The 23,184-nt window shown below is 40.3% G+C and overlaps 1 protein-coding gene across 1 annotated transcript in view; it reads left to right on the top strand.

Annotated features, from left to right (window-relative positions):
- The window catches only part of TYMS (thymidylate synthetase), a 111,164-nt gene that overhangs the window by 20,489 nt on the left and 67,491 nt on the right, over nt 1-23,184 (top strand). Inside the window, exons 4-6 of the mRNA XM_053714963.1 lie at nt 125-299; nt 15,459-15,560; nt 16,323-16,498. Of these exons, the coding sequence (XP_053570938.1) occupies nt 125-299; nt 15,459-15,560; nt 16,323-16,498 (453 nt within the window). The remainder of the gene's footprint in view (nt 1-124; nt 300-15,458; nt 15,561-16,322; nt 16,499-23,184) is intronic.

Genomic DNA, 23,184 nt, shown 5'->3' with positions numbered 1-23,184 from the left:
TTTCCAGTTATCTAATTTTTGTCCATAAAGCTTTAATGCCCGTGGCCACAAGAGAAAGGCTGTGTGCAGGTCATATCTCACCTTTGTAATTTTAAACACAACTAAATGGTGTTACTTAATTTAGGGTTCCACAAACGCTAAAGAGCTGTCTGAAAAAGGTGTTAAAATTTGGGATGCAAATGGATCTCGTGAGTTTCTGGACAAGCAAGGTTTCCTAGACCGAGAGGAAGGAGACCTAGGGCCTGTTTATGGCTTTCAATGGAGGCATTTTGGAGCAGAATATAAAGACATTCATACTGGTAAGAACTAGCTTTGCTTATTAAGACCATGTGAGTAAACTTGCAGTTTTATACATTCTAAAAAGCTGGATTGATGTTTTATTATTCAAACCTGGAATAATTATTTTGTTTTGTAAAACATTCCATCAATGCATAGTCTACAGTGAGCGCATATATAGTGTCAGCAATGCACTGCACATAAACTACTGCTCTTTATATTAAAACATGATTGAGTTGGGGTGTGTGTGTGTATATATAATATATGTGTGTATGTATATATATATATATAAATAAATAAAGAGTATGAGACAAGACAAGCGCCCAGGGGCACACTTCGTGTAATACGTTCAGATCATTTACTTATAATGTAACAGTGGGAAAAATCCGCTCTCACCTGGTTCAACCTCAACGTATGAGGTATACAAAAGGCACTTCTGTTAGTGTACTCTCAGCTCTTGTAGTCCTCCTGTATGTCCTCAGGTGTCCAATGAATCCTTGGAGTCTGCAGCGTGTCCCTGGAACTCTGCAACCTTTATTTATAGGGGACTAGGGCATGGGAGTGGGGTGATGTGTACTATTTTAAAATATACACAACTACCAATTGATAAAGATAAAAACAGGTGTTTGTTTATATACATAAAATAACTTTTAACAGTGCAAGATAAAAAACCCCTACAAGAGTTTGTTTGTAGGAACAGAGAAAATGTTCCTCGTATTGCAGAAGATCACTATAGAGCTGTAGTCATACAGGTGTTACATCCAGCGTGCAAGGCTAGAAACACAAGTGGCTAATGCGCTCTACTATACATACAATCTGGAATGGAGCACCAAAGGATATTCGCAGATCTGCTTTATAAGAATTTGTAATAAAGCAGTCCAATCCTTTATGCAGCTCCGTGTAGATGTGTAGGCACAGCGTGCAATGTCAGCGGGGGGCGGGGGCGGAGCCTAACGCGTTTCGTAACCAATGGGTTACTTCATCAGAGGTGTGGGCCGCCCCCCAACCTAGATATATTTATACGCATTAGTGAGGCTGATTTGCCTCCTTAGTGCCCCTCTATCTCCATTTTGAATGAGGGCAAGTGGATTTTCGTTCCTGTTGTATGTAGAGAAGTGTGTAATATTACGAAACCACATATAGTATTAGGATCACTTCCTCGGTTGTTTACATGATTTGAGTGTTCTGTCAGAATGTGCTAAAGATTTTTGTCTATATTTCTATAGTGTTTTAGTCTCCTCACACATTTGTATACCAAATTGTCTCAGCTAGAAATCATGCCGGCTGGTATATAAACATAAGTAAATATTATCATTAAAAAACAGTTTAAGAATTCACACAGAAAATTAATAAATAAATATATCATTTAAAACCTTTAAAAGTACATTATAAAGGAACATGAGAGGTTATTCATTTAATAAGGTTGCCTGTTATTGTAGCAGGACCTATTTAAAAACCGCTGCTAACTTGTGGATATTTAGGAAGTTTTTTATTTTTATAAGGTTTAGAACAGTTTTTTTTTTTCTATCACACCCTTTGTATATAAAAACAGATCTTATTCTTATTTTATTATATTAATATATTTTATTATTTCTATTAATACGTATATAGGGTGGGACCAATAGGATGCTTTCTTGGGCTTTAGAGAAAGGCTGCAAGATCAATATCTCTGTTTAACCCTTTGGGTTCCAGAGTTTCTAGTTTGTGAATCCACATAGTCTCCCGTTTGCGTAATTCTAGGAGTCTACTGCCCCCTCTTTTTCCTGGTAGTATGTGATCTATTGCTTTGATAAAAAATTCATTTTTATTTTTTCCATGAATCTGAGAGAAATGGGTTATTAGTGGGTTTTTAAGAATACCGGCCTCAATATTTTTCATATGCTCAAGGCAACGGATTTTGAGACCCCGTGTCGTGCGCCCAATGTACCTTTTGGGATTACTGCATGTGCATTCTAACATATAGACGACAAAGTCTGATTTGCAGTTTAATAAACCTTTAATGGGGTAGTTATCTCCCTTTTATCCCACTGTCAATATACTTATTGTACTTTTTCTCCTTATGTGTGTGTGCACAACAGACGCAATTTTTTCTATAGCACTTATAGAAGCCTTGTAGATTCGTGATCTTACCACTACCTTTTTTCTTTGTCAGTTGTGTGTAAGAATTATAATCAGATTCAGAGAAGCAAATCTTGACAAAGTTACCGCTGTACTACAAAGAATAAGAACCTTACTGTTACCTTTTTAAAGGAGACACACACTATGACAAACTAGATAGTGATATAAGGGAAAGAATGAGCAAACTTAAAAGAGATTTAAAACTTAAGAAAAAGAAAAAACTAGAAAGAGACATCCAAAGGAAAGCTAGTGAACAAACCGGAAACATTGAAGTGGAAACTGATGTACCATTTACACCCATTACACCAGGAGGTAATGATTCACCTAACTCACCACTCACAGTACCTAACACCACTGGTAATACTCTGTATAGTGATATTATTCGAAACAATCACATAACAGAAAATAAAAGATCTGATTTAAGAACTCCTAAATCATCTAACATCAGATTCGAATTCCCCCCCTAGAAAACAAACTCCAAGACAAAATAGATATGACTCTTCTAAAAGAGAGTATCCATCCCAACACATAAATTACAAACAAGAACATTATAGGGATGAAGGATATAGTAGAAATGAATCATACCATTCCTATAGAGGAAACAATCACTACACGAGAGGTAGAAAAATGCATAACTACAATTCGAACAGGAATAATCAAAATTCACATAGGATGAGGAACTATAATCATGAATGGAGGGACACATGGGATAAAACAGGGACACCCCGAGAACAATACACCCAAAATAATTACAGAAATAGAAATAATCATCCAGAAAAGGATTTTCACGAAAGACACTTGACAGACAGACCCAGAAATATAGAGATACAAAGAGAAGGAAGGGAGACACAATATACACCCCTAGAGTGGAGACAACCACAAATACCCCCAGAAGGGAGAAGGGGAAAAAGACAAATGGAAGAAGAAGAGGGTGCAGGGCTGGAAGAAAATCTCAGCTTAAAAAGACGCAGGGAAATGAGTTAAGTTACAAAAGAAGATACTATTAAAATCTTTAACCTCTCCAAACATACACTAAGCCTAGAGGAGACAAGTCTACTAAAAAGGGGCCTATCCTTTGCACCAACTCAGAAACCTAACCCGTTTGAGCTGTTCATTGACATAAACAAATTCATACAAAAACTCACACTAGTCAGACACTTTGAAAAAGAAAAGAGGCTACAAAATTCTGATAGCCTAACGCAGACAGACATGGAAACACTAGAAGCCCTAATGGATTTAGAAAATGAGAGTGGGAATTACTATCATACCCAATTAGAACCCAATAATGATTCTGAAACAATAGAAGAACCTAAAATAATGAATAGTGGCTTACGACCAAAGCCCATATTTTTCCCGGTTCAATCACAGGGTAAATATATCAGTCAGTTTAAAGACAAAGTTACTCAAGATTGTATGGATCTGTGTAACAACTATAAGATCCATAACTATAACCTAAGCATAAAAGAAAAAAAATGTCCTAAAAGCATTAATGGACAATGAACAAATTATAATCCGTGAAGCCGATAAGGGAGGAGGGATTGTAATCCTAGATGGGATAGACTATCTGGAGGAAGCAATACGTCAGCTGTCAGATACCACCACATATGTAACACTGAGGAGTGATCCTACCTCCATATTTATAAGATCATATACAGAACTTATCAATAGTGGCTATCAAAATAGAGTACTGTCTGAAAGAGAGAGGAAATGTTTAGCCAATGACGGCAATATTTTATTACCTGCCGAAAATCCACAAGAGTCTAGAGAAACCGCCCGGGAGACCTATTATCTCGGGAATAGATTCTCTCACATCTAGACTCTCAGAATATGTGGATATATTTCTTAGACCAATGGTTGTAAATTTAAAGTCATACTTGAGAGACACTCCTCACCTCTTACAAATCATAGAGGGCCTAGAATGGAAGCCCACGTATAAATGGGCTACCTTAGACGTAACGGCGTTATATACATCAATCCCACACGAATGTGGGATTGATGCTATCAAAAGATCTCTAAACATGACAAATCATATTGCACCAATACAGAGAAATTTTATACTAGAATCCATCAGGTATATCCTAAAAAACAATTGCTTCAAATTTGAAGGAAATTTCTACCTTCAGTGCACAGGGACTGCAATGGGCACCAAATTCGCGCCCAATTTTGCGAACCTGTACATGGGAGTTTTTGAGGAGGATATGATCTATGAAGATTCTAAGTTTAAATATAAAAATGTAATCCGATGGCATCGGTTCATAGATGACATTCTAGTTATTTGGGATGGTGAAGTAGAATCTTGGAACACCTTTGTACAAGAGCTGAATACAAACTGTATGAACCTCAAGTTCACCCAAAGACTAGAAGAGTCCTCTATTGATTTTCTGGACGTTACACTATATATTTCTGAGGGAAAGACATGTAGTAAACTCTATAGGAAATCTACAGATACAAATGGCTATCTAGACGCAAGAAGCAGCCACCACCCGAAGTGGATAGAAAACATCCCCTTCGGGCAGTTTCAAAGGCTGAGACGTAATTGCACCGATATCAATAACTTTAAATTAGAAGCACAAATTCTGAAAGATAAGTTTGTAGAGAAACATTATCCTATAGAGACTGTCCAGGGTGCTTATGAGAAAGTAATTAAACTGGACAGACAGACAGACACTTATACAAGGAAAAGATACTAGTCTGGAAAAATCAGCTTTCAACAATAATAATAATAAAAATAAAAACACCGCCAGACACAAAAGGGATAATAGAATTAACTTTGTAACTACATTTAATGAAGGACGCTGGAGAATTAAAAATATACTACAGAATAACTGGTCAATATTGAGAAATGACCCCATACTTAAGGATACTATAGGAAATAGACCAAATGTAACATATAAGAAAAACAAATTTGAAGAATTTTCTGGCACCCAGTGACACACAACTGACAAAGAAAAAAGGTAGTGGTAAGATCACGAATCTACAAGGCTTCTATAAGTGCTATAGAAAAAATTGCGTCTGTTGTGCACACACACATAAGGAGAAAAAGTACAATAAGTATATTGACAGTGGGATAAAAGGGAGATAACTACCCCATTAAAGGTTTATTAAACTGCAAATCAGACTTTGTCGTCTATATGTTAGAATGCACATGCAGTAATCCCAAAAGGTACATTGGGCGCACGACACGGGGTCTCAAAATCCGTTGCCTTGAGCATATGAAAAATATTGAGGCTGGTATTCTTAAAAACCCACTAATAACCCATTTCTCTCAGATTCATGGAAAAAATAAAAATGAATTTTTTATCAAAGCAATAGATCACATACTACCAGGAAAAAGAGGGGGCAGTAGACTCCTAGAATTACGCAAACGGGAGACTATGTGGATTCACAAACTAGAAACTCTGGAACCCAAAGGGTTAAACAGAGATATTGATCTTGCAGCCTTTCTCTAAAGCCCAAGAAAGCATCCTATTGGTCCCACCCTATATACGTATTAATAGAAATAATAAAATATATTAATATAATAAAATAAGAATAAGATCTGTTTTTATATACAAAGGGTGTGATAGAAAAAAAAAAAAACTGTTCTAAACCTTATAAAAATAAAAAACTTCCTAAATATCCACAAGTTAGCAGCGGTTTTTAAATAGGTCCTGCTACAATAACAGGCAACCTTATTAAATGAATAACCTCTCATGTTCCTTTATAATGTACTTTTAAAGGTTTTAAATGTTATATTTATTTATTTATTAATTTTCTGTGTGAATTCTTAAACTGTTTTTTAATGATAATATTTACTTATGTTTATATACCAGCCGGCATGATTTCTAGCTGAGACAATTTGGTATACAAATGTGTGAGGAGACTAAAACACTATAGAAATATAGACAAAAATCTTTAGCACATTCTGACAGAACACTCAAATCATGTAAACAACCGAGGAAGTGATCCTAATACTATATGTGGTTTCGTAATATTACACACTTCTCTACATACAACAGGAACGAAAATCCACTTGCCCTCATTCAAAATGGAGATAGAGGGGCACTAAGGAGGCAAATCAGCCTCACTAATGCGTATAAATATATCTAGGTTGGGGGGCGGCCCACACCTCTGATGAAGTAACCCATTGGTTACGAAACGCGTTAGGCTCCGCCCCCGCCACACGCTGACATTGCACGCTGTGCCTACACATCTACACGGAGCTGCATAAAGGATTGGACTGCTTTATTACAAATTCTTATAAAGCAGATCTGCGAATATCCTTTGGTGCTCCATTCCAGATTGTATGTATAGTAGAGCGCATTAGCCACTTGTGTTTCTAGCCTTGCACGCTGGATGTAACACCTGTATGACTACAGCTCTATAGTGATCTTCTGCAATACGAGGAACATTTTCTCTGTTCCTACAAACAAACTCTTGTAGGGGTTTTTTATCTTGCACTGTTAAAAGTTATTTTATGTATATAAACAAACACCTGTTTTTATCTTTATCAATTGGTAGTTGTGTATATTTTAAAATAGTACACATCACCCCACTCCCATGCCCTAGTCCCCTATAAATAAAGGTTGCAGAGTTCCAGGGACACGCTGCAGACTCCAAGGATTCATTGGACACCTGAGGACATACAGGAGGACTACAAGAGCTGAGAGTACACTAACAGAAGTGCCTTTTGTATACCTCATACGTTGAGGTTGAACCAGGTGAGAGCGGATTTTTCCCACTGTTACATTATAAGTAAATGATCTGAACGTATTACACGAAGTGTGCCCCTGGGCGCTTGTCTTATCTCATACTCTTTCAGATTTCTAAGAGGAACCTCGCCCTGCGGGGGATCATTCTTCTCTCAGACGAGCAGCCTATTCCTCCACAGCACACAGGAACTAGCATTGTGGATATTAATGAACAATACACATCCATAGACTTGCCACATTTGACTGAATGAGACTGTTTGCTGCCTAACCTGCAAGTGTCTTGTGTACATATATATTTTCCAGTAGTGGATGGGAAGATATATTAAGACTAACAGCATACTCATACACTTCTAGCGCTGATTTCTCCTGTTAAGTGTAGTCAGTCCACGGGTCATCCATTACTTATGGGATTATATCTCCTCCCTAACAGGAAGTGCAAGAGGATCACCCAAGCAGAGCTGCTATATAGCTCCTCCCCTCTACGTCATACCCAGTCATTCTCTTGCACCTAACTAATAGATAGGATGTGTGAGAGGACTGTGGTTGTTAAACTTAGTTTTTATTTCTTCAATCAAAAGTTTATTTTAAACGGCACTGGAGTGTGTTGTTTCTTCTCAGGCAGCATTAGAAGAAGAATCTACCTGAGTTTGTGTATGATCTTAGCGGTCGTAACTAAGATCCACTTGCTGTTCTCGGCCATTCTGAGGAGTGAGGTAACTTCAGAACAGGGGATAGCAGGCAGGGCTCACCTGCAAGGAGGTATGTTGCAGTATATTATTTTCTAAGTAATGGAATTGACTGAGAAAATACTGCTAATACCGATGTAATGTAAGTGCAGCCTTAAAGGATTACTTTCTGTTATAATTTTTAAGCCAAACAACTAACATATTAAAGTTAATAAACATTAATTAAAACCTACTGACCTATATTTTCTCCAAAATGAAGTTTCATTACGTTATAAAAGTTATATCTTTTATTCGTTGATGATGTCACGTTATCCTGCCCACTATTTTCAGCACTGTGTGTTCAAAATACTTAAACCAATGAAATTGTGTTTAAAGCGCCATTTTGAAACCTAGGTATTGTAAATGGATTGGTACAGAGCAAAGGATACCCACGGAGTGAGTTTGGAAAACAATTAAATTTGCAGACAAGATTTCTGATATACGGTAGAGATATGTTAATGAAATGCTATTGATAAAAAGCATATTTTGGGTAGTTAGTTAGTAACAGGCATAGAAAATATTTACTTACAGTGGCCCTTTAAATGCAGTAGTAGAGACTGGTATCAGGCTGATATGTATGTATGTATGTATACACTGAGGTATTTCTGGGGAATGGAATTTCACTAAGAAAATACTGTATATATTTAAGTAATATTTGAGCCTCCACTGCAGTGAAAGCGACTAGCAGCAGGCTTATTAATAACATTTCATAATTTTATTTTTAAAACGTTTACTGGCATGTTAATCGTTTTTTTCTGAGGTACTTGGTGATAAAACTTTATGGGCATGATTTTTACCACATGGCTGTCGTTTATTTCTGAATAAAATCAGTTTACTGAGCTTCCCCCACTGTTGTAATATGAGTGGGAGGGGCCTATTTTAGCGCTTTATTGCGTAGTAAAAATTTAGTCAGTCTTCCTATTTCTTCCTCCATGATCCAGGACGTCTCTACAGAGCCCAGGGGTCTCCAAAACTAGTTTTGAGGGAGGTAATCACTCACAGCAGACCTGTGAGAGTGTGTTTTGACTGTGATAAAAACGTTAATATTAAATTGTTATCCGTTTTTGGGTACTAAGGGGTTAATCATCCATTTGCTGGTGGGTGCAATCCTTTGCTAACTTAATGCATTTACTGTGAAAATTTGGTTGCTATAACTAATTTAGTTCATTGTTATTTCAACTGTGACAGTTTTTTGTGCTTCTTAAAGGCACAGTAGCGTTTTTTATATTGCTTGTAAATTTATTTGAAAAGTATTTTCCAAGCTTGCTAGTCTCATTGCTAGTCTGTTGAAACATGTCTGACACAGATGAATCTCTTTGTTCAATATGTTTAAAGGCCAATGTGGAGCCCAATAGAAATTTGTGTACTAATTGCATTGATGCTACTTTAAATAAAAGCCAATCTGTACATGTAAAGAAAATTTCACCAGACAACGAGGGGGAAGTTATGCCGACTAACTCTCCTCACGTGTCAGTACCTTCGCCTCCCGCTCAGGAGGTGCGTGATATTGTGGCGCCAAGTACATCAGGGCGGCCCATACAAATCACTTTGCAAGACATGGCTAATGTTATGACTGAAGTACTATCTAAATTGCCAGAATTTAGGGGTAAACGCGATCACTCTGGGGTAAGAACAGAGTGTGCTGATAATAATAGAGCCATGTCTGATACTGCGTCAAAATTTGCAGAACATGAGGACGGAGAGCTTCATTCTGTGGGTGACGGATCTGATCCAAGTAAACTGGACTCAGACATTTCAAATTTTAAATTTAAGCTTGAGAACCTCCGTGTATTACTAGGGGAGGTATTAGCGGCTCTGAATGATTGTAACACGGTTGCAATTCCAGAGAAAATATGTAGGCTGGATAAATATTTTGCGGTACCGGCGTGTACTGACGTTTTTCCTATACCTAAAAGGCTTACAGAAATTGTTAACAAGGAGTGGGATAGATCCGGTGTGCCTTTTTCACCCCCTCCTATATTTAGAAAAATGTTTCCAATAGACGCCACCACACGGGACTTATGGCAGACGATCCCTAAGGTGGAGGGAGCAGTTTCTACTCTGGCTAAGCGCACCACTATCCCGGTGGAGGATAGCTGTGCTTTTTCAGATCCAATGGATAAAAAGTTAGAGGGTTACCTTAAGAAAATGTTTGTTCAGCAACGTTTTATATTACAACCCCTTGCATGCATTGCGCCTGTCACGGCGGCGGCATTCTGGTTTGAGTCTCTGGAAGAGACCCTTAGCACAGCTCCATTGGATGAGATTATAGACAAGCTTAAAGTCCTTAAGATAGCTAATTCATTTATTTCTGATGCCGTAGTACACTTAACTAAACTTACGGCTAAGAACTCCGGATTCGCCATTCAAGCGCGTAGAGCGCTGTGGCTTAAATCCTGGTCAGCCGATGTGACTTCTAAATCTAAATTGCTTAACATCCCTTTCAAAGGGCAGACATTATTCGGGCCCGGTTTGAAAGAAATTATCGCTGACATTACTGGAGGTAAGGGCCATGCCCTACCTCAAGACAGGGCCAAACAGTCTAATTTTCGTGCCTTTCATAACTTCAAGGCAGGAGCAGCATCAACTTCCTCCGCTCCAAGACAGGAAGGAACTGTTGCTCGCTACAGACAGGGCTGGAAACCTAACCAGTCCTGGAACAAGGGCAAGCAGGCCAGAAAACCTGCTGCTGCCCCTAAGACAGCATGAAGTGAGGGCCCCCGATCCGGAAATAGATCTAGTGGGGGGCAGACCTTCTCTCTTCGCCCAGGCTTGGGCAAGAGATGTCCAGGATCCCTGGGCGTTAGAGATCATATCTCTGGGATATCTTCTGGACTTCAAAGCTTCTCCTCCAAAAGGGAGATTTCATCTTTCAAGGTTGTCAACAAACCAGATAAAGAAAGAGGCGTTTCTACGCTGTGTACAAGACCTTTTACTAATGGGAGTGATCCACCCAGTTCCGCGGTCGGAACACGGGCAAGGGTTTTACTCAAATCTGTTTGTGGTTCCCAAAAAAGAGGGAACCTTCAGACCAATCTTGGACTTAAAGATCCTAAACAAATTCCTAAGAGTTCCATCGTTCAAAATGGAAACTATTCGGACCATCTTACCTATGATCCAAAAGGGTCAGTACATGACCACAGTGGAATTAAAGGATGCCTACCTTCACATACCGATTCACAAGGATCATTACCGGTATCTAAGGTTTGCCTTCCTAAACAGGCATTACCAGTTTGTAGCTCTTCCCTTCGGGTTAGCTACAGCTCCAAGAATCTTTACAAAGGTTCTGGGCTCTCTTCTGGCGGTACTAAGACCGCGAGGAATAGCGGTAGCTCCGTACCTAGACGACATTCTGATACAAGCGTCAAGTTTCCAAACTGCCAAGTCTCATACACAGTTAGTTCTGGCATTTCTAAGGTCGCATGGGTGGAAGGTGAACGTAGAAAAGAGTTCTCTATTGCCACTCACAAGAGTTCCCTTCTTGGGGACTCTTATAGATTCTGTAGAAATGAAAATTTACCTGACAGAAGACAGGTTAACAAAACTTCTAAATGCTTGCCGTGTCCTTCATTCCATTCAACACCCGTCAGTGGCTCAATGCATGGAGGTAATCGGCTTAATGGTAGCGGCAATGGACATAGTACCTTTTGCACGCCTGCATCTCAGACCACTACAATTGTGCATGCTAAGTCAGTGGAATGGGGATTACTCAGATTTGTCCCCTATGCTAAATCTGGATCAAGAGACCAGAGATTCTCTTCTATGGTGGCTTTCTCGGCCACATCTGTCCAGGGGGATGCCCTTCAGCAGGCCAGATTGGACGATTGTAACAACAGACGCCAGCCTGCTAGGTTGGGGCGCTGTCTGGAATTCCCTGAAGGCTCAGGGATCATGGACTCAGGAGGAGAGACTCCTTCCAATAAACATTCTGGAATTAAGAGCAGTTTTAAATGCTCTTCTGGCTTGGCCTCAGTTAGCAACTCTGAGGTTAATCAGGTTTCAGTCGGACAACATCACGACTGTGGCTTACATCAACCATCAGGGAGGGACAAGGAGTTCCCTAGCGATGATGGAAGTCTCAAAGATAATTCGCTGGGCAGAGTCTCACTCTTGCCACCTGTCAGCGATCCACATCCCAGGCGTGGAGAACTGGGAGGCGGATTTCCTAAGTCGCCAGACTTTTCATCTGGGGGAGTGGGAACTTCATCCGGAGGTGTTTGCCCAACTGCTTCATCATTGGGGCAAACCAGATCTGGATCTCATGGCGTCTCGCCAGAACGCCAAGCTTCCTTGTTACGGATCCAGGTCCAGGGACCCGGGAGCGGTACTGATAGATGCTCTGACAGCACCTTGGGTTTTCAACATGGCTTATGTGTTTCCACCCTTCCCGATGCTTCCTCGATTGATTGCCAGGATCAAACAGGAGAGAGCATCGATGATTCTAATAGCGCCTGCGTGGCCACGCAGGACCTGGTATGCAGATCTAGTGGACATGTCGTCCTGTCCACCGTGGTCTCTGCCTCTGAGACAGGACCTTCTGATTCAGGGTCCTTTCAAACATCCAAATCTAATTTCTCTGAGGCTGACTGCATGGAGATTGAACGCTTGATTTTATCAAAGCGGGGATTCTCGGAGTCAGTGATTGATACCTTGATACAGGCTAGGAAACCTGTTACCAGGAAAATTTACCATAAAATATGGCGTAAATACTTATATTGGTGCGAATCCAAGAGTTACTCATGGAGTAAGGTTAGGATTCCTAGGATATTGTCTTTTCTACAAGAAGGTTTAGAAAAGGGTTTATCTGCTAGTTCGTTAAAGGGACAGATCTCAGCTCTGTCTATCCTTTTACACAAACGTCTGTCAGAAGTTCCAGACGTTCAGGCTTTTTGTCAGGCTTTGGCTAGGATTAAGCCTGTGTTTAAGACTGTTGCTCCGCCGTGGAGCTTAAACTTAGTTCTTAACGTTCTGCAAGGTTTTCCGTTTGAACCCCTTCATTCCATTGATATCAAGCTGTTATCTTGGAAAGTTCTGTTTTTAATGGCTATTTCCTCGGCTCGAAGAGTCTGAGTTATCGGCCTTACATTGTGATTCTCCTTATCTGATTTTTCATTCAGACAAGGTAGTTCTGCGTACTAAACCTGGGTTCTTACCTAAGGTAGTCACTAACAAGAATATCAATCAAGAGATTGTTGTTCCATCATTGTGCCCTAACCCTTCTTCAAAGAAGGAACGACTTCTGCACAATCTGGACGTCGTCCGTGCCCTGAAATTTTATTTGCAGGCAACTAAGGATTTTCGTCAAACTTCTTCCCTGTTTGTCGTTTATTCTGGACAGAGGAGAGGTCAAAAAGCTTCGGCTACCTCTCTCTCTTTTTGGCTTCGTAGCATAATACGTTTAGCATATGAGACTGCTGGACAGCAGCCTCCTGAAAGGATTACAGCTCATTCTACTAGAGCTGTGGCTTCCACTTGGGCCTTTAAGAATGAGGCCTCTGTTGAACAGATTTTCAAGGCTGCAACTTGGTCTTCACTTCACACTTTTTCAAAATTTTACAAATTTGACACTTTTGCTTCTTCGGAGGCTGTTTTTGGGAGAGAGGTTCTACAGGCAGTGGTTCCTTCCGTGTAAAGATCCTGCCTTTCCCTCCCGTCATCCGTGTACTTTTAGCTTTGGTATTGGTATCCCATAAGTAATGGATGACCCGTGGACTGACTACACTTAACAGGAGAAAACATAATTTATGCTTACCTGATAAATTCCTTTCTCCTGTAGTGTAGTCAGTCCACGGCCCGCCCTGTTTACGGCAGGTCTAAATTTTTAAATTAACCTCCAGTCACCACTGCACCCTATAGTTTCTCCTTTCTCGTTTGGTTTCGGTCGAATGACTGGGTATGACGTAGAGGGGAGGAGCTATATAGCAGCTCTGCTTGGGTGATCCTCTTGCACTTCCTGTTAGGGAGGAGATATAATCCCATAAGTAATGGATGACCCGTGGACTGACTACACTACAGGAGAAAGGAATTTATCAGGTAAGCATAAATTATGTTTTCTATAATCTCTAATATAAATATATATATATATATATATATATATATATATATATATATATATATATATATATATATATATATATATATATATATATATATATACTCCAAGCTGACAATTCAAAACAATGCCCTGGGTACAGCAAATAGACATCAAAGAAAAAGCGCATTTCAAGGGATCCTTATTTTAGGCACTTTTAATAGTGAACGTTTTTGGACTCCTAACGTCCGTCCTCCGACCAAAAAAGTGACACTTTTTTGGTCTGAGAACGGACGTTAGGCGTCCGAAAACGTTCACTATTAAAAGTGCCTAAAATAAGGATCCCTTGGAGTGCGCTTTTTCGTATGTATGTATGATCTATATAATAAAAGGCCAAGTGTTTTTGTGCGAAGCTGTCATTAGCAGTAGAAACTGCGCGAGGACAAACGCACCAGGCCTTCCAACTGACCTGGCGTGGGCCCAGATGCCGACCGGGGCCGACTGCCGAGAGACAGAGAGCTCTAAAGAGAGGGGGGGTGAGAGACAGCAGAAGAGAGGGGGGGTGAGAGACAGCAGAAGAGAGGGGGGGTGAGAGACAGCAGAAGAGAGGGGGGGTGAGAGACAGCAGAAGAGAGGGGGGGTGAGAGACAGCAGAAGAGAGGGGGGGTGAGAGACAGCAGAAGAGAGGGGGGGTGAGAGACAGCAGAAGAGAGGGGGGGGTGAGAGACAGCGCAGAAGAGAGGGGGGGGTGAGAGACAGCGCAGAAGAGAGGGGGGGGGGTGAGAGACAGCGCAAAAGAGAGGGGGGGGTGAGAGACAGCGCAAAAGGGAGGGGGGGGGAGCGCGCAAAAGGGAGGGGGGGGGGGGGAGCGTGCAAAAGGGAGGGGGGGGGAGCGCGCAAAAGAGGGGGGGATAGAGAGAGAGCAAGGGGTGGGACCGCTGTACTGCAAAAAATGGCCCGTGTACATGGGCTTTAGGACGTGTGTGTATGTATATGTTTGTATGTATGTATATATCTCACTGATAACTTTGCATCATTTATACCAGTTTTATATAGTAGGGGCAGAAGGGCTGGTGTGCAGGCAGCTGCTGTTAGAAGAGTTAGTAACTGCTATGTAAGAGAGATGTATTTTAGCTCTCTTTGATATTAGATCTTTGCTGCTCCCTAACTTGTTAAATATCAAAATCGTTGGTGCCAGAGTTTTTCACTTGGTAGTGGGTGGGGGGTTTGACTGACAAACTAGCGCCACTAGCTTTTTTTTTTTGCTTTTTTTTTTTTTGCTTTTTTTTTTTTTAATGAAAAGTTAAACTTTGTTCAGATGCTGTTTGCAAGTACATTTAGGAAAACTTAGGTTTATAGCATATCCGTACGAGCGCTAACAGAACTATATATTTTTTTCTCCACATATCAGGGAGTAGATAAAATGCACTGATGCACCAACTGTCTTCATTTCTAGATTCACAGTAAAACCTGTAGCATTTGTTTTCTTACCTTGACCTTTTCACTGTTTAGTGTTTCAGTATTTAAATATAAATGAAGCAAAATGTGACTTAATGTTATAACATTGATTGTCCAAAAATCATTAATTATGGATACAAAAATTGTTGCTGTCCTCAGATTATTCAGGTCAAGGTGTTGACCAGTTGCAAAATGTGATTGACACAATCAAAAGGAATCCTGATGACAGAAGAATAATCATGTGTAGCTGGAACCCAAAAGGTAAAGTAATGGAGATTAGGTAGTTTTACGGCTCCATATATCAATTTGCAGATGGACAACATTCCCAGCTAAATACAGTAGTATTTAACAACTGACAAATACACAATAACAGGACAATGCAATAGCACTTTGAATTTAAAATAAGCAGTAGAATATTTTCTGGTAAATTTCAACATTCATACATTTTTCCCTACCCCTGAAGAGATGTGCATTCGGAGGTTTTGTGAACCTCAGAATGCAGAAGAAAGTGGCCCTTCATATCACTAGGCTATTTTCATTGCCGTATTCATCCTTGTGCAAATCATATTTTAGCTTGTCTCAAAAGAATGAATTCAGCAACAAAAAAAGCCGTGCTGTATGAAGGGCCGCCACATTCTGAGGTTCACAAAACCCCTGACTGCACATCTCTAACCCGCTGTAACATGTGACAGCCATTAGCCAATGACATAATGCATTTACTGTTTAACATATACTATGCACTTTTGCACATGATCAGTATGAGTTGGGTATTTAGAAAATGTGCAAATAAAACAAATGTTCACATTTTGATAATAAATGTTTATTGGAAAGTTATTTGAAATTGCATTTTTTTTTCTCTAAATCATCAAACTTTAATTTGAACTTCTAGTGTCCTTTTATCATGCATCTAATTTTTAGTCCTATTTGTGATTCCTTTTTTTGCAGTGGCTTTGAATGTGAGTTATAAGGTTAAACTCTTCCTATAAAGTGAACATTAAATAATAGTTTTTTGTTTATGCTTAGACATTTCTCTCATGGCTCTACCACCATGTCATGCTCTCTGCCAGTTCTACGTACTCAACAATGAGCTGTCATGCCAGCTATATCAGAGATCAGGAGATATGGGATTGGGAGTTCCTTTTAACATTGCTAGTTATGCCTTACTCACTTACATGATTGCTCATGTTACAGGCCTAAAGGTATTGTAAATCAAAGTTGATTTTAATTTTGTTCTTCATCTATGTGCTGTTTATGGAAACTTTTTAAATGGATAATGTTTCTCTTTTATTTACCTGTTAATGTTTTTATTTTTAAGGGGCATTTCACTGTAAAATGATCTCCCCTTTAATGTGTTCCCAGTGATCCATTTTTACCTGCTGGTGTTTATTAAAATGTTTACAAACAGATCCTTTATTTTACCATTTTAAATAGTTACTTTTTGTCTGTCCCAATAATTTATTTACATTTTTTGTCTAAATTCCCAATTCCAGAATTTAAGTGCACAGGAGCCTGCTGTATTTGCCTACTGACATTCTGGCAATGCACATCAGTTTTTATCAGTCTGTGCTCTATAGAAATGGTGTTCGTCTAAACAAGCATCCGTTAATTGGTGCCGCTCTATCACTAACTTATGGTTATAGTGGCTCACACAGTGCCGTCTATTCAATGCCCTTCACTCTCTTATTAAGACTGTTGTCTCTCATCCCTGTGCTAATTGTATTGATTATCCTAAGCAATAAGCCCCCTTCCCTTCTATTTGTGTAAATTACTCTGCGCAAGCAGTGGAACAGATCTCACCACCCCTCTGAGTTAGGGGACTTTTAATGCACAGCCGTCTCTCAGCTCACTTAACCCTGCTTTGTCTGTGTGCTGTGAACTCCTCAAGGTTTTGTTGTCATGAAGGGCATTAAACTCCCCCCCCCCCCCCCCCAAACATTTATTCTACATTGCAATATGCACAGCCCCAACAGCTTGCTGTGGCCCTGCCCCTCATACCATGGCCGCGCCCACTATGCACCTGGCCGCTGCTGCATGCTTCCCAGTCTGCGCTTAAACAAATATAAACTGAATATAACTCCTGAATGAATTGAAATGAAGATTTTAATAGTAACACCTTAGCATATTAGTACGAGGGTACCATGCACAGCCCAGTTATGGATCAACAGTTAAAAGTTCATAATTTATCAACGTGTAAAATATACGGAACACTCACATAGCCTGCAGTAGGGATTTTAACCATAAAAGTTAATCTGGAGAGAAAACAACATAATTACAATTAGAGTTTAAATATTATATGTGAATAGGTTTTCTATAAAGTACAGTATGAGTTATTTAATCAGTGTAATTACACTTAGGGCTTTATATGCTAAAGTTCTATACATCATTTTTGTGTCTTTCACTCTATACATCTAAGTTTCTGTATCATACATGTTAAATACACATATGAGTAATTAGTGCCTAAATATTTAGACAAACTCACTGTAAAAATATTTACTACTTATTCCCCTAAAGGGAAAATAAACCCTATTATAATGTTACTTTTCAGCTCATTTATAATTATTAATTGATCTCGGCAAGTGAACTCGCATAAGAACATGACATTCCCCTCTCCAATCAGTTTGGAAAAAGTTTTTGTATCTGTACTGCATTACTAGCTATGAAAAGCTATCAGGTAAATTACAAGTTATGCGCGCTATAGGGAGTTTAACGAATGCAACAATAGTTGCGTTATTTCACTCCCTATAGCGCAGCCATTACAAGTTTTGAAACAGCCGGCTTGTGCGTGCAATATGGTTGCGTTGAGCTCCATACCGCACAAAATACAAGAGCTGTTTTGACGTGCTCATGCACGCTTTCCCCATAGACATCCATGAGGAGAAGGTGTCAGAAAAAAAAACCTAACACCTGCGATTGCGGAATGAAAAGCTCCGTAACGCAGCCCCATTGATAAACCCTAAGTAACCCAACACCCTAACATAAACCCTAAGTCTAAACACCCCTAATCTGCCGCTCCCGATATCGCCACCACCTAAATAAAGCTATTAACCCCTAATCTGCCGCTCCCGATATTGCCGCCGCTATACTAAAGTTATTAACCCCTATTCACCTGCACCCCAACATCGCCCACACTATAATAAATCTATTTACCCCTATTCCGCCGCTCCCCGACATCGCTGCCACTAAATAAAGTTAACCCCTAAACCTCTGGCCTCCCACATCACTACCACTAAACCGCCAGCCCCCCACATCACAACAATCTTAATTAAACTATTAACCCCTAAACCTAACCCTAACACCCCTTATCTTTAACATAATTAAAATAGAGCTAAATTAAAGTTAGTTATTAACTTAATACCTATTTAAAAATAAATATACTTGCCTGTAAAATAAAACCGAAGCTAGCTAGACTAGTTAGTAAATAGTTATTAACTATTTACTAACTACCTAGTTAAAATAAATATGAACTTACCTGTGAAATAAAACCTAAGCTGTTTTACACTAAAAACTAACATTACAAAAAATAAAAAACCTACCATTATAACAAACGAAATTATCCAAAACAATAATTATTACCATTTTAATACCCTGTTTAAATAAAATAAAAAAAAATAACACCCCCAAAATAAAAAAGCCTAATCCTATATAATAAAAGGCCAAGTGTGTTTGTCCGAAGCTGTCATGCGCAGTAGAGACTGCACGCGAGGACAAACACACCTGGCCTTCCAACTGATCTGTTGTGTGATGGGTGGGGCCGTGGCGGGGCCGACTGCCGAGAGACAGAGGGGGGATAGAGAGTGCAGAAGAGGGGGATAAAGAGAGGGGGGGAGAGAGACGGCAAAAGAGAGGGGGGGGAGAGAGACGGCAAAAGAGAGGGGGGGAGAGAGACGGCAAAAGAGAGGGGGGGAGAGCGAGCAAAAGAGAGGGGGGAGAGAGAGAGCAATGGGGTGGGACCGCTGTACTGCAAAAAATGGCCAGAGCGTAAAAAAGAGGGGGGGGGGAGAGCGTAAAAAAGAGGGGGGGGGAGAGAGAGCGTAAAAGAAGGGGGGAGAGAGAGAGCAAGGGGTGGGACCACTGTACTGCAAAAAATGGCCCGTGTGAACGGGCTTTAGGACTAGTCTATAATAAACTACCAAGGGCCCTTAAAAGGGCCTTTTGTAGGGCATTGCCCTAAAGTTAACAGCTCTTTTGCTACAAAACAAAACCCACAAAATAAAAAACCTAATCTAGAATAAACTACCAATAGCCATTAAAAGTGCCTTTTGTAGGGCATTGCCCTAAGTTAAACAGCTCTTTTACCTGAAAAAAAATTGCAAAGACCCACTAACATTGCAAACCCCCCCCACCCCCAAAATAAAAAACCTAACTCTAACAAAAACCTAAGCTACCCATTGCCCTGAAAAGGGCATTTGTATGGGCATTGCCCTGAAAAGGGCATTTAGCTCTTTTGCATTGCATTTGCATTGGTTGGGTGGTGGGTTTTACTTTTTGGTGGGGTCTTTGTTTTTTTGTGTTTTTACAGGTAAAAGCTGTTTAACTTAGGGCAATGCCCTACAAAAGGCCCTTTTAAGTTCTATTGGTAGTTTATCCAAGGCTAGGGTTTTTCTTTTTTATGACCCAATAAGTCCACGGATCATCTTAATTACTAATGGGGATATTCACCTCCTGGTCAGCAGGAGGCGGCAAAGAGCACAACAGTAGAACTGTTAAATAGCTCCTCCCTTACCTTCCCTTTCACCCAGTCATTCTCTTTGCCTATGTTAGTGTTAGGAAGTGGTAAAGTGAGGTGTTAGATAAGATTCTTCAATCAAGAGTTTATTTTTAAAGTAGTGCAATATTGTACTGCTTTGTCCTAGGGTGTAGCCGTAGTCCATATCAGTCTCTTCAGTAGAGCAGTGGTGGCTTTAGAGCAATGGGAACTGGTGGGACATAATTCTCACTGTGCCTCCCATGTATTTCATGCTGCTCTATCTTCTATAGCCTGATGTGGTTTTACTCAGACTTTTATATCTCCACAGGTCGATGTGAGGGATAGGACCTCTCAAGCCTGTGAGCTGCCTTCCTGTCAGGCAGATGTAAGGGCTGCTTTTTTATTCTGGGGCCAAGAAATAAACTCAGAGGAAAAGTGTGCACTTTGTTTGGGACTACAGGCTCTCCTAGTCTGGAGAGGAATTTAGACAGCCATATCTGCAGGCGCTGGGGCTGGGAGTAAGGCTTTTTTATTTGCTCTGGTGGTTTGTCTCCCGACGGCTTTAAAGGGACAATCTAGGCCAAAATAAACTTTTATGATTCAGATAGAGCATGTCATTTTAAACAATTTTCCAATTTACTTTTATCACCAATTTTGCTTTGTTCTCTTGTTATTCTTAGTTGAAAGCTTAACCTGGGAGGTTCATATGCTAATTTCTTAGACCTTGAAGGCCACCTCTTTTCAGAATGCATTTTAACAGTTTTTCACCACTAGAGGGTGTTAGTTCACGTATTTCATATAGATAACACTGTGCTCGTGTACGTGAAGTAATCTGGGAGCAGGCACTGATTGGCTAAACTGCAAGTCTGTCAAAAGAACTGAAAAAAGGGGCAGTTTGCAGAGGCTTAGATACAAGATAATCACAGAGGTTAAAAGTATATTAATATAACTGCGTTGGTTATGCAAAACTGGGGAATGGGTAATAAAGGTATTATCTATCTTTTAAAACAATACAAATTCTGGTGTAGACTGTCCCTTTAATTAGCAAACGGGCCGATCGGGAGATGAGGTGCATACAGTAACGACCACGATGGGCGGTCATAACTGGTTTTGCGCGCCTTTTTGATTGCACAGTTGTCAGACATTTCTTCCGTTGCAGAGACGGCAAAGTAGCGTGTTACTAGAAAGATTAAGCAAGTGCTTCTAGTTAGTGCTATTCTTTTTACTGAGGTCCGGATCGTTCATGCTCCACAAGAGAAGGGGACATTGACTCCTGTTTAGCGGTCAGGTAGGCACCTCAGCAGGGTTGCTGAGATGTAAGGGTGTCTGTAGTGTTTACATTGATTTATGTTTATAATTGACATAGTTGGGTAAAAAAGTTACCTTTTTAAATTTAAAGGCACAGTAATGTTTTTCTGTACAAAAGTTTATTTATTTTTGAGTTTATTAATTTACTCATAGTGAACAATATGGACCAAGGAGCCTTGCAGGATTTCACTTGCTCATTATGTTTTGATGCTAATGTGGAACCACCTATCCCTTTCTGTCCCTCATGTATTGAGAGGACTTTAAATTATAGGGAAAATATTTTTTCTGAGCAAAACTTTTCAAAAGCGGATATTGTCTAAGAGTCTAATGACGAGTTTCAATATATGCCGCAGCTTTCTCCCCAAGCGTCCCAAATTTTACCGCTCCCGCTGGAGTTACCTTAAGACATAGCTTCTCTCATGTCTTCTACAATTTCTGATGCATTGTCTGCTTTTCCAATGTTGCAGGGCAAACTTAAGCGGAAAACCAGACATTCAGTAAGCAAGGTTTCTGACGCAATTGTTGCAATTCGGGGGTGCCCTCCCAAAAACCCTAAGAGGAGGATACCGCTGTAGCATCTGAAGGTGAAATTTCAGATTCAGAAAGTGTAATGCCTCTGACTGATACTGAGGTTGTATCTTTTTAGGTTTAAGCTAGAACACCTCCGTCTGTTACTTAGGAAGGTTTTAGTTACTTTGGACGACAGTGACTCCACGGTAGTGGTTGTCCCTAAGAAGTCTAGTAAGCTGAACAAATATTTTGAGGTTCCTGCCTCCAGACGTATTTCCGGTACCAGACCTAGCTTCTGAGATCATTGCTAAGGAGTGGGAGAGACCGGGTATACCTTTTTTCTCCCTCTCCTATTTTTAAGAAGATGTTTCCCATAGCTGACTATCAAGGAGGCTTGGCAAACAGTACCTTAGCTAAGAGAACTACTATTCCCATAGAGGATAGTGTTGCCTTCAAAGATCCTATGGATAAGTAGTTGGAGGGTTTACTCAAAAAGATATATGTATGCATTGCTACCGTCACTCGTGCCGCGGCGTATTGGTTTGATGCTCTGTCTGAGGCTCTCGGGACATAGACTTCTTTGGATGAGATCCAGGATAGGATAAAGGCTCTTAAACTAGCTAATGCCTTTATTACAGACGCTTCCCTTCAAGTTATCAAGCTGGGGGCTAAGATTTCGGGGTTCTCTATTCTAGCTCGCAGAGCCTTATGGTTAAAACCTTGGTCTGCGGAACGTTTCCTCTAAGTCTAAACTTCTGGCTATTCCATACAAGGGGAAGACCTTGTTTGGACCTGGCCTAACGGAAATTATCTCTGATATCACGGGAGGTAAGGGTCATCTTCTTCCTCAAGATAAGAGAAACAAACAGAAAGGACAACAGGGTAATTTTCGTTCCTTTCGAAATTTCAAGGGAAATTCTTCCTCCTCTAAGCAGGAACAATCTCTAAAACTGCATGGAGACCCAACCAGTCTTGGAATAAGGGAAAACAATCCAAGAAGCATGCTATTGAATCGAAGACAGCATGAAGGGCATGCCCCCGATCCGGGAACGGATCTGGTAGGGGGCAGACTTTCCTCCTTCGCTCAGGCTTGGGTTCGGGATGTTCAGGATCCCTGGGCAATAAAAATAGTGTCTCAGGGATACAAACTAGAGTTCAAAAGTTTCCCTCCCAGAGGCAGGTTTCTACTTTCAAGATTATCTGCAAACCAGACAAAGAGAGAGGCGTTCTTACACTGCGTAGGAGACCTCTCCGCCCTGGGAGTGATTGTCCCTGTTCCAGTACTGGAACAGGGTCGGGGTTTTTATTCCAATCTGTTCGTTGTTCCCAAAACGGAGGGAACCTTCAGACCAATTTTAGACCTCAAGAGTCTAAGCAAAT

The sequence above is a fragment of the Bombina bombina genome, chromosome 5 (genome assembly GCF_027579735.1).
Source record: "Bombina bombina isolate aBomBom1 chromosome 5, aBomBom1.pri, whole genome shotgun sequence".
Classification (NCBI taxonomy): domain Eukaryota; kingdom Metazoa; phylum Chordata; class Amphibia; order Anura; family Bombinatoridae; genus Bombina; species Bombina bombina.
The sequence above is the reverse complement of the archived record's forward strand: the minus strand, read 5'-3'. Positions and strand labels throughout refer to the sequence as shown.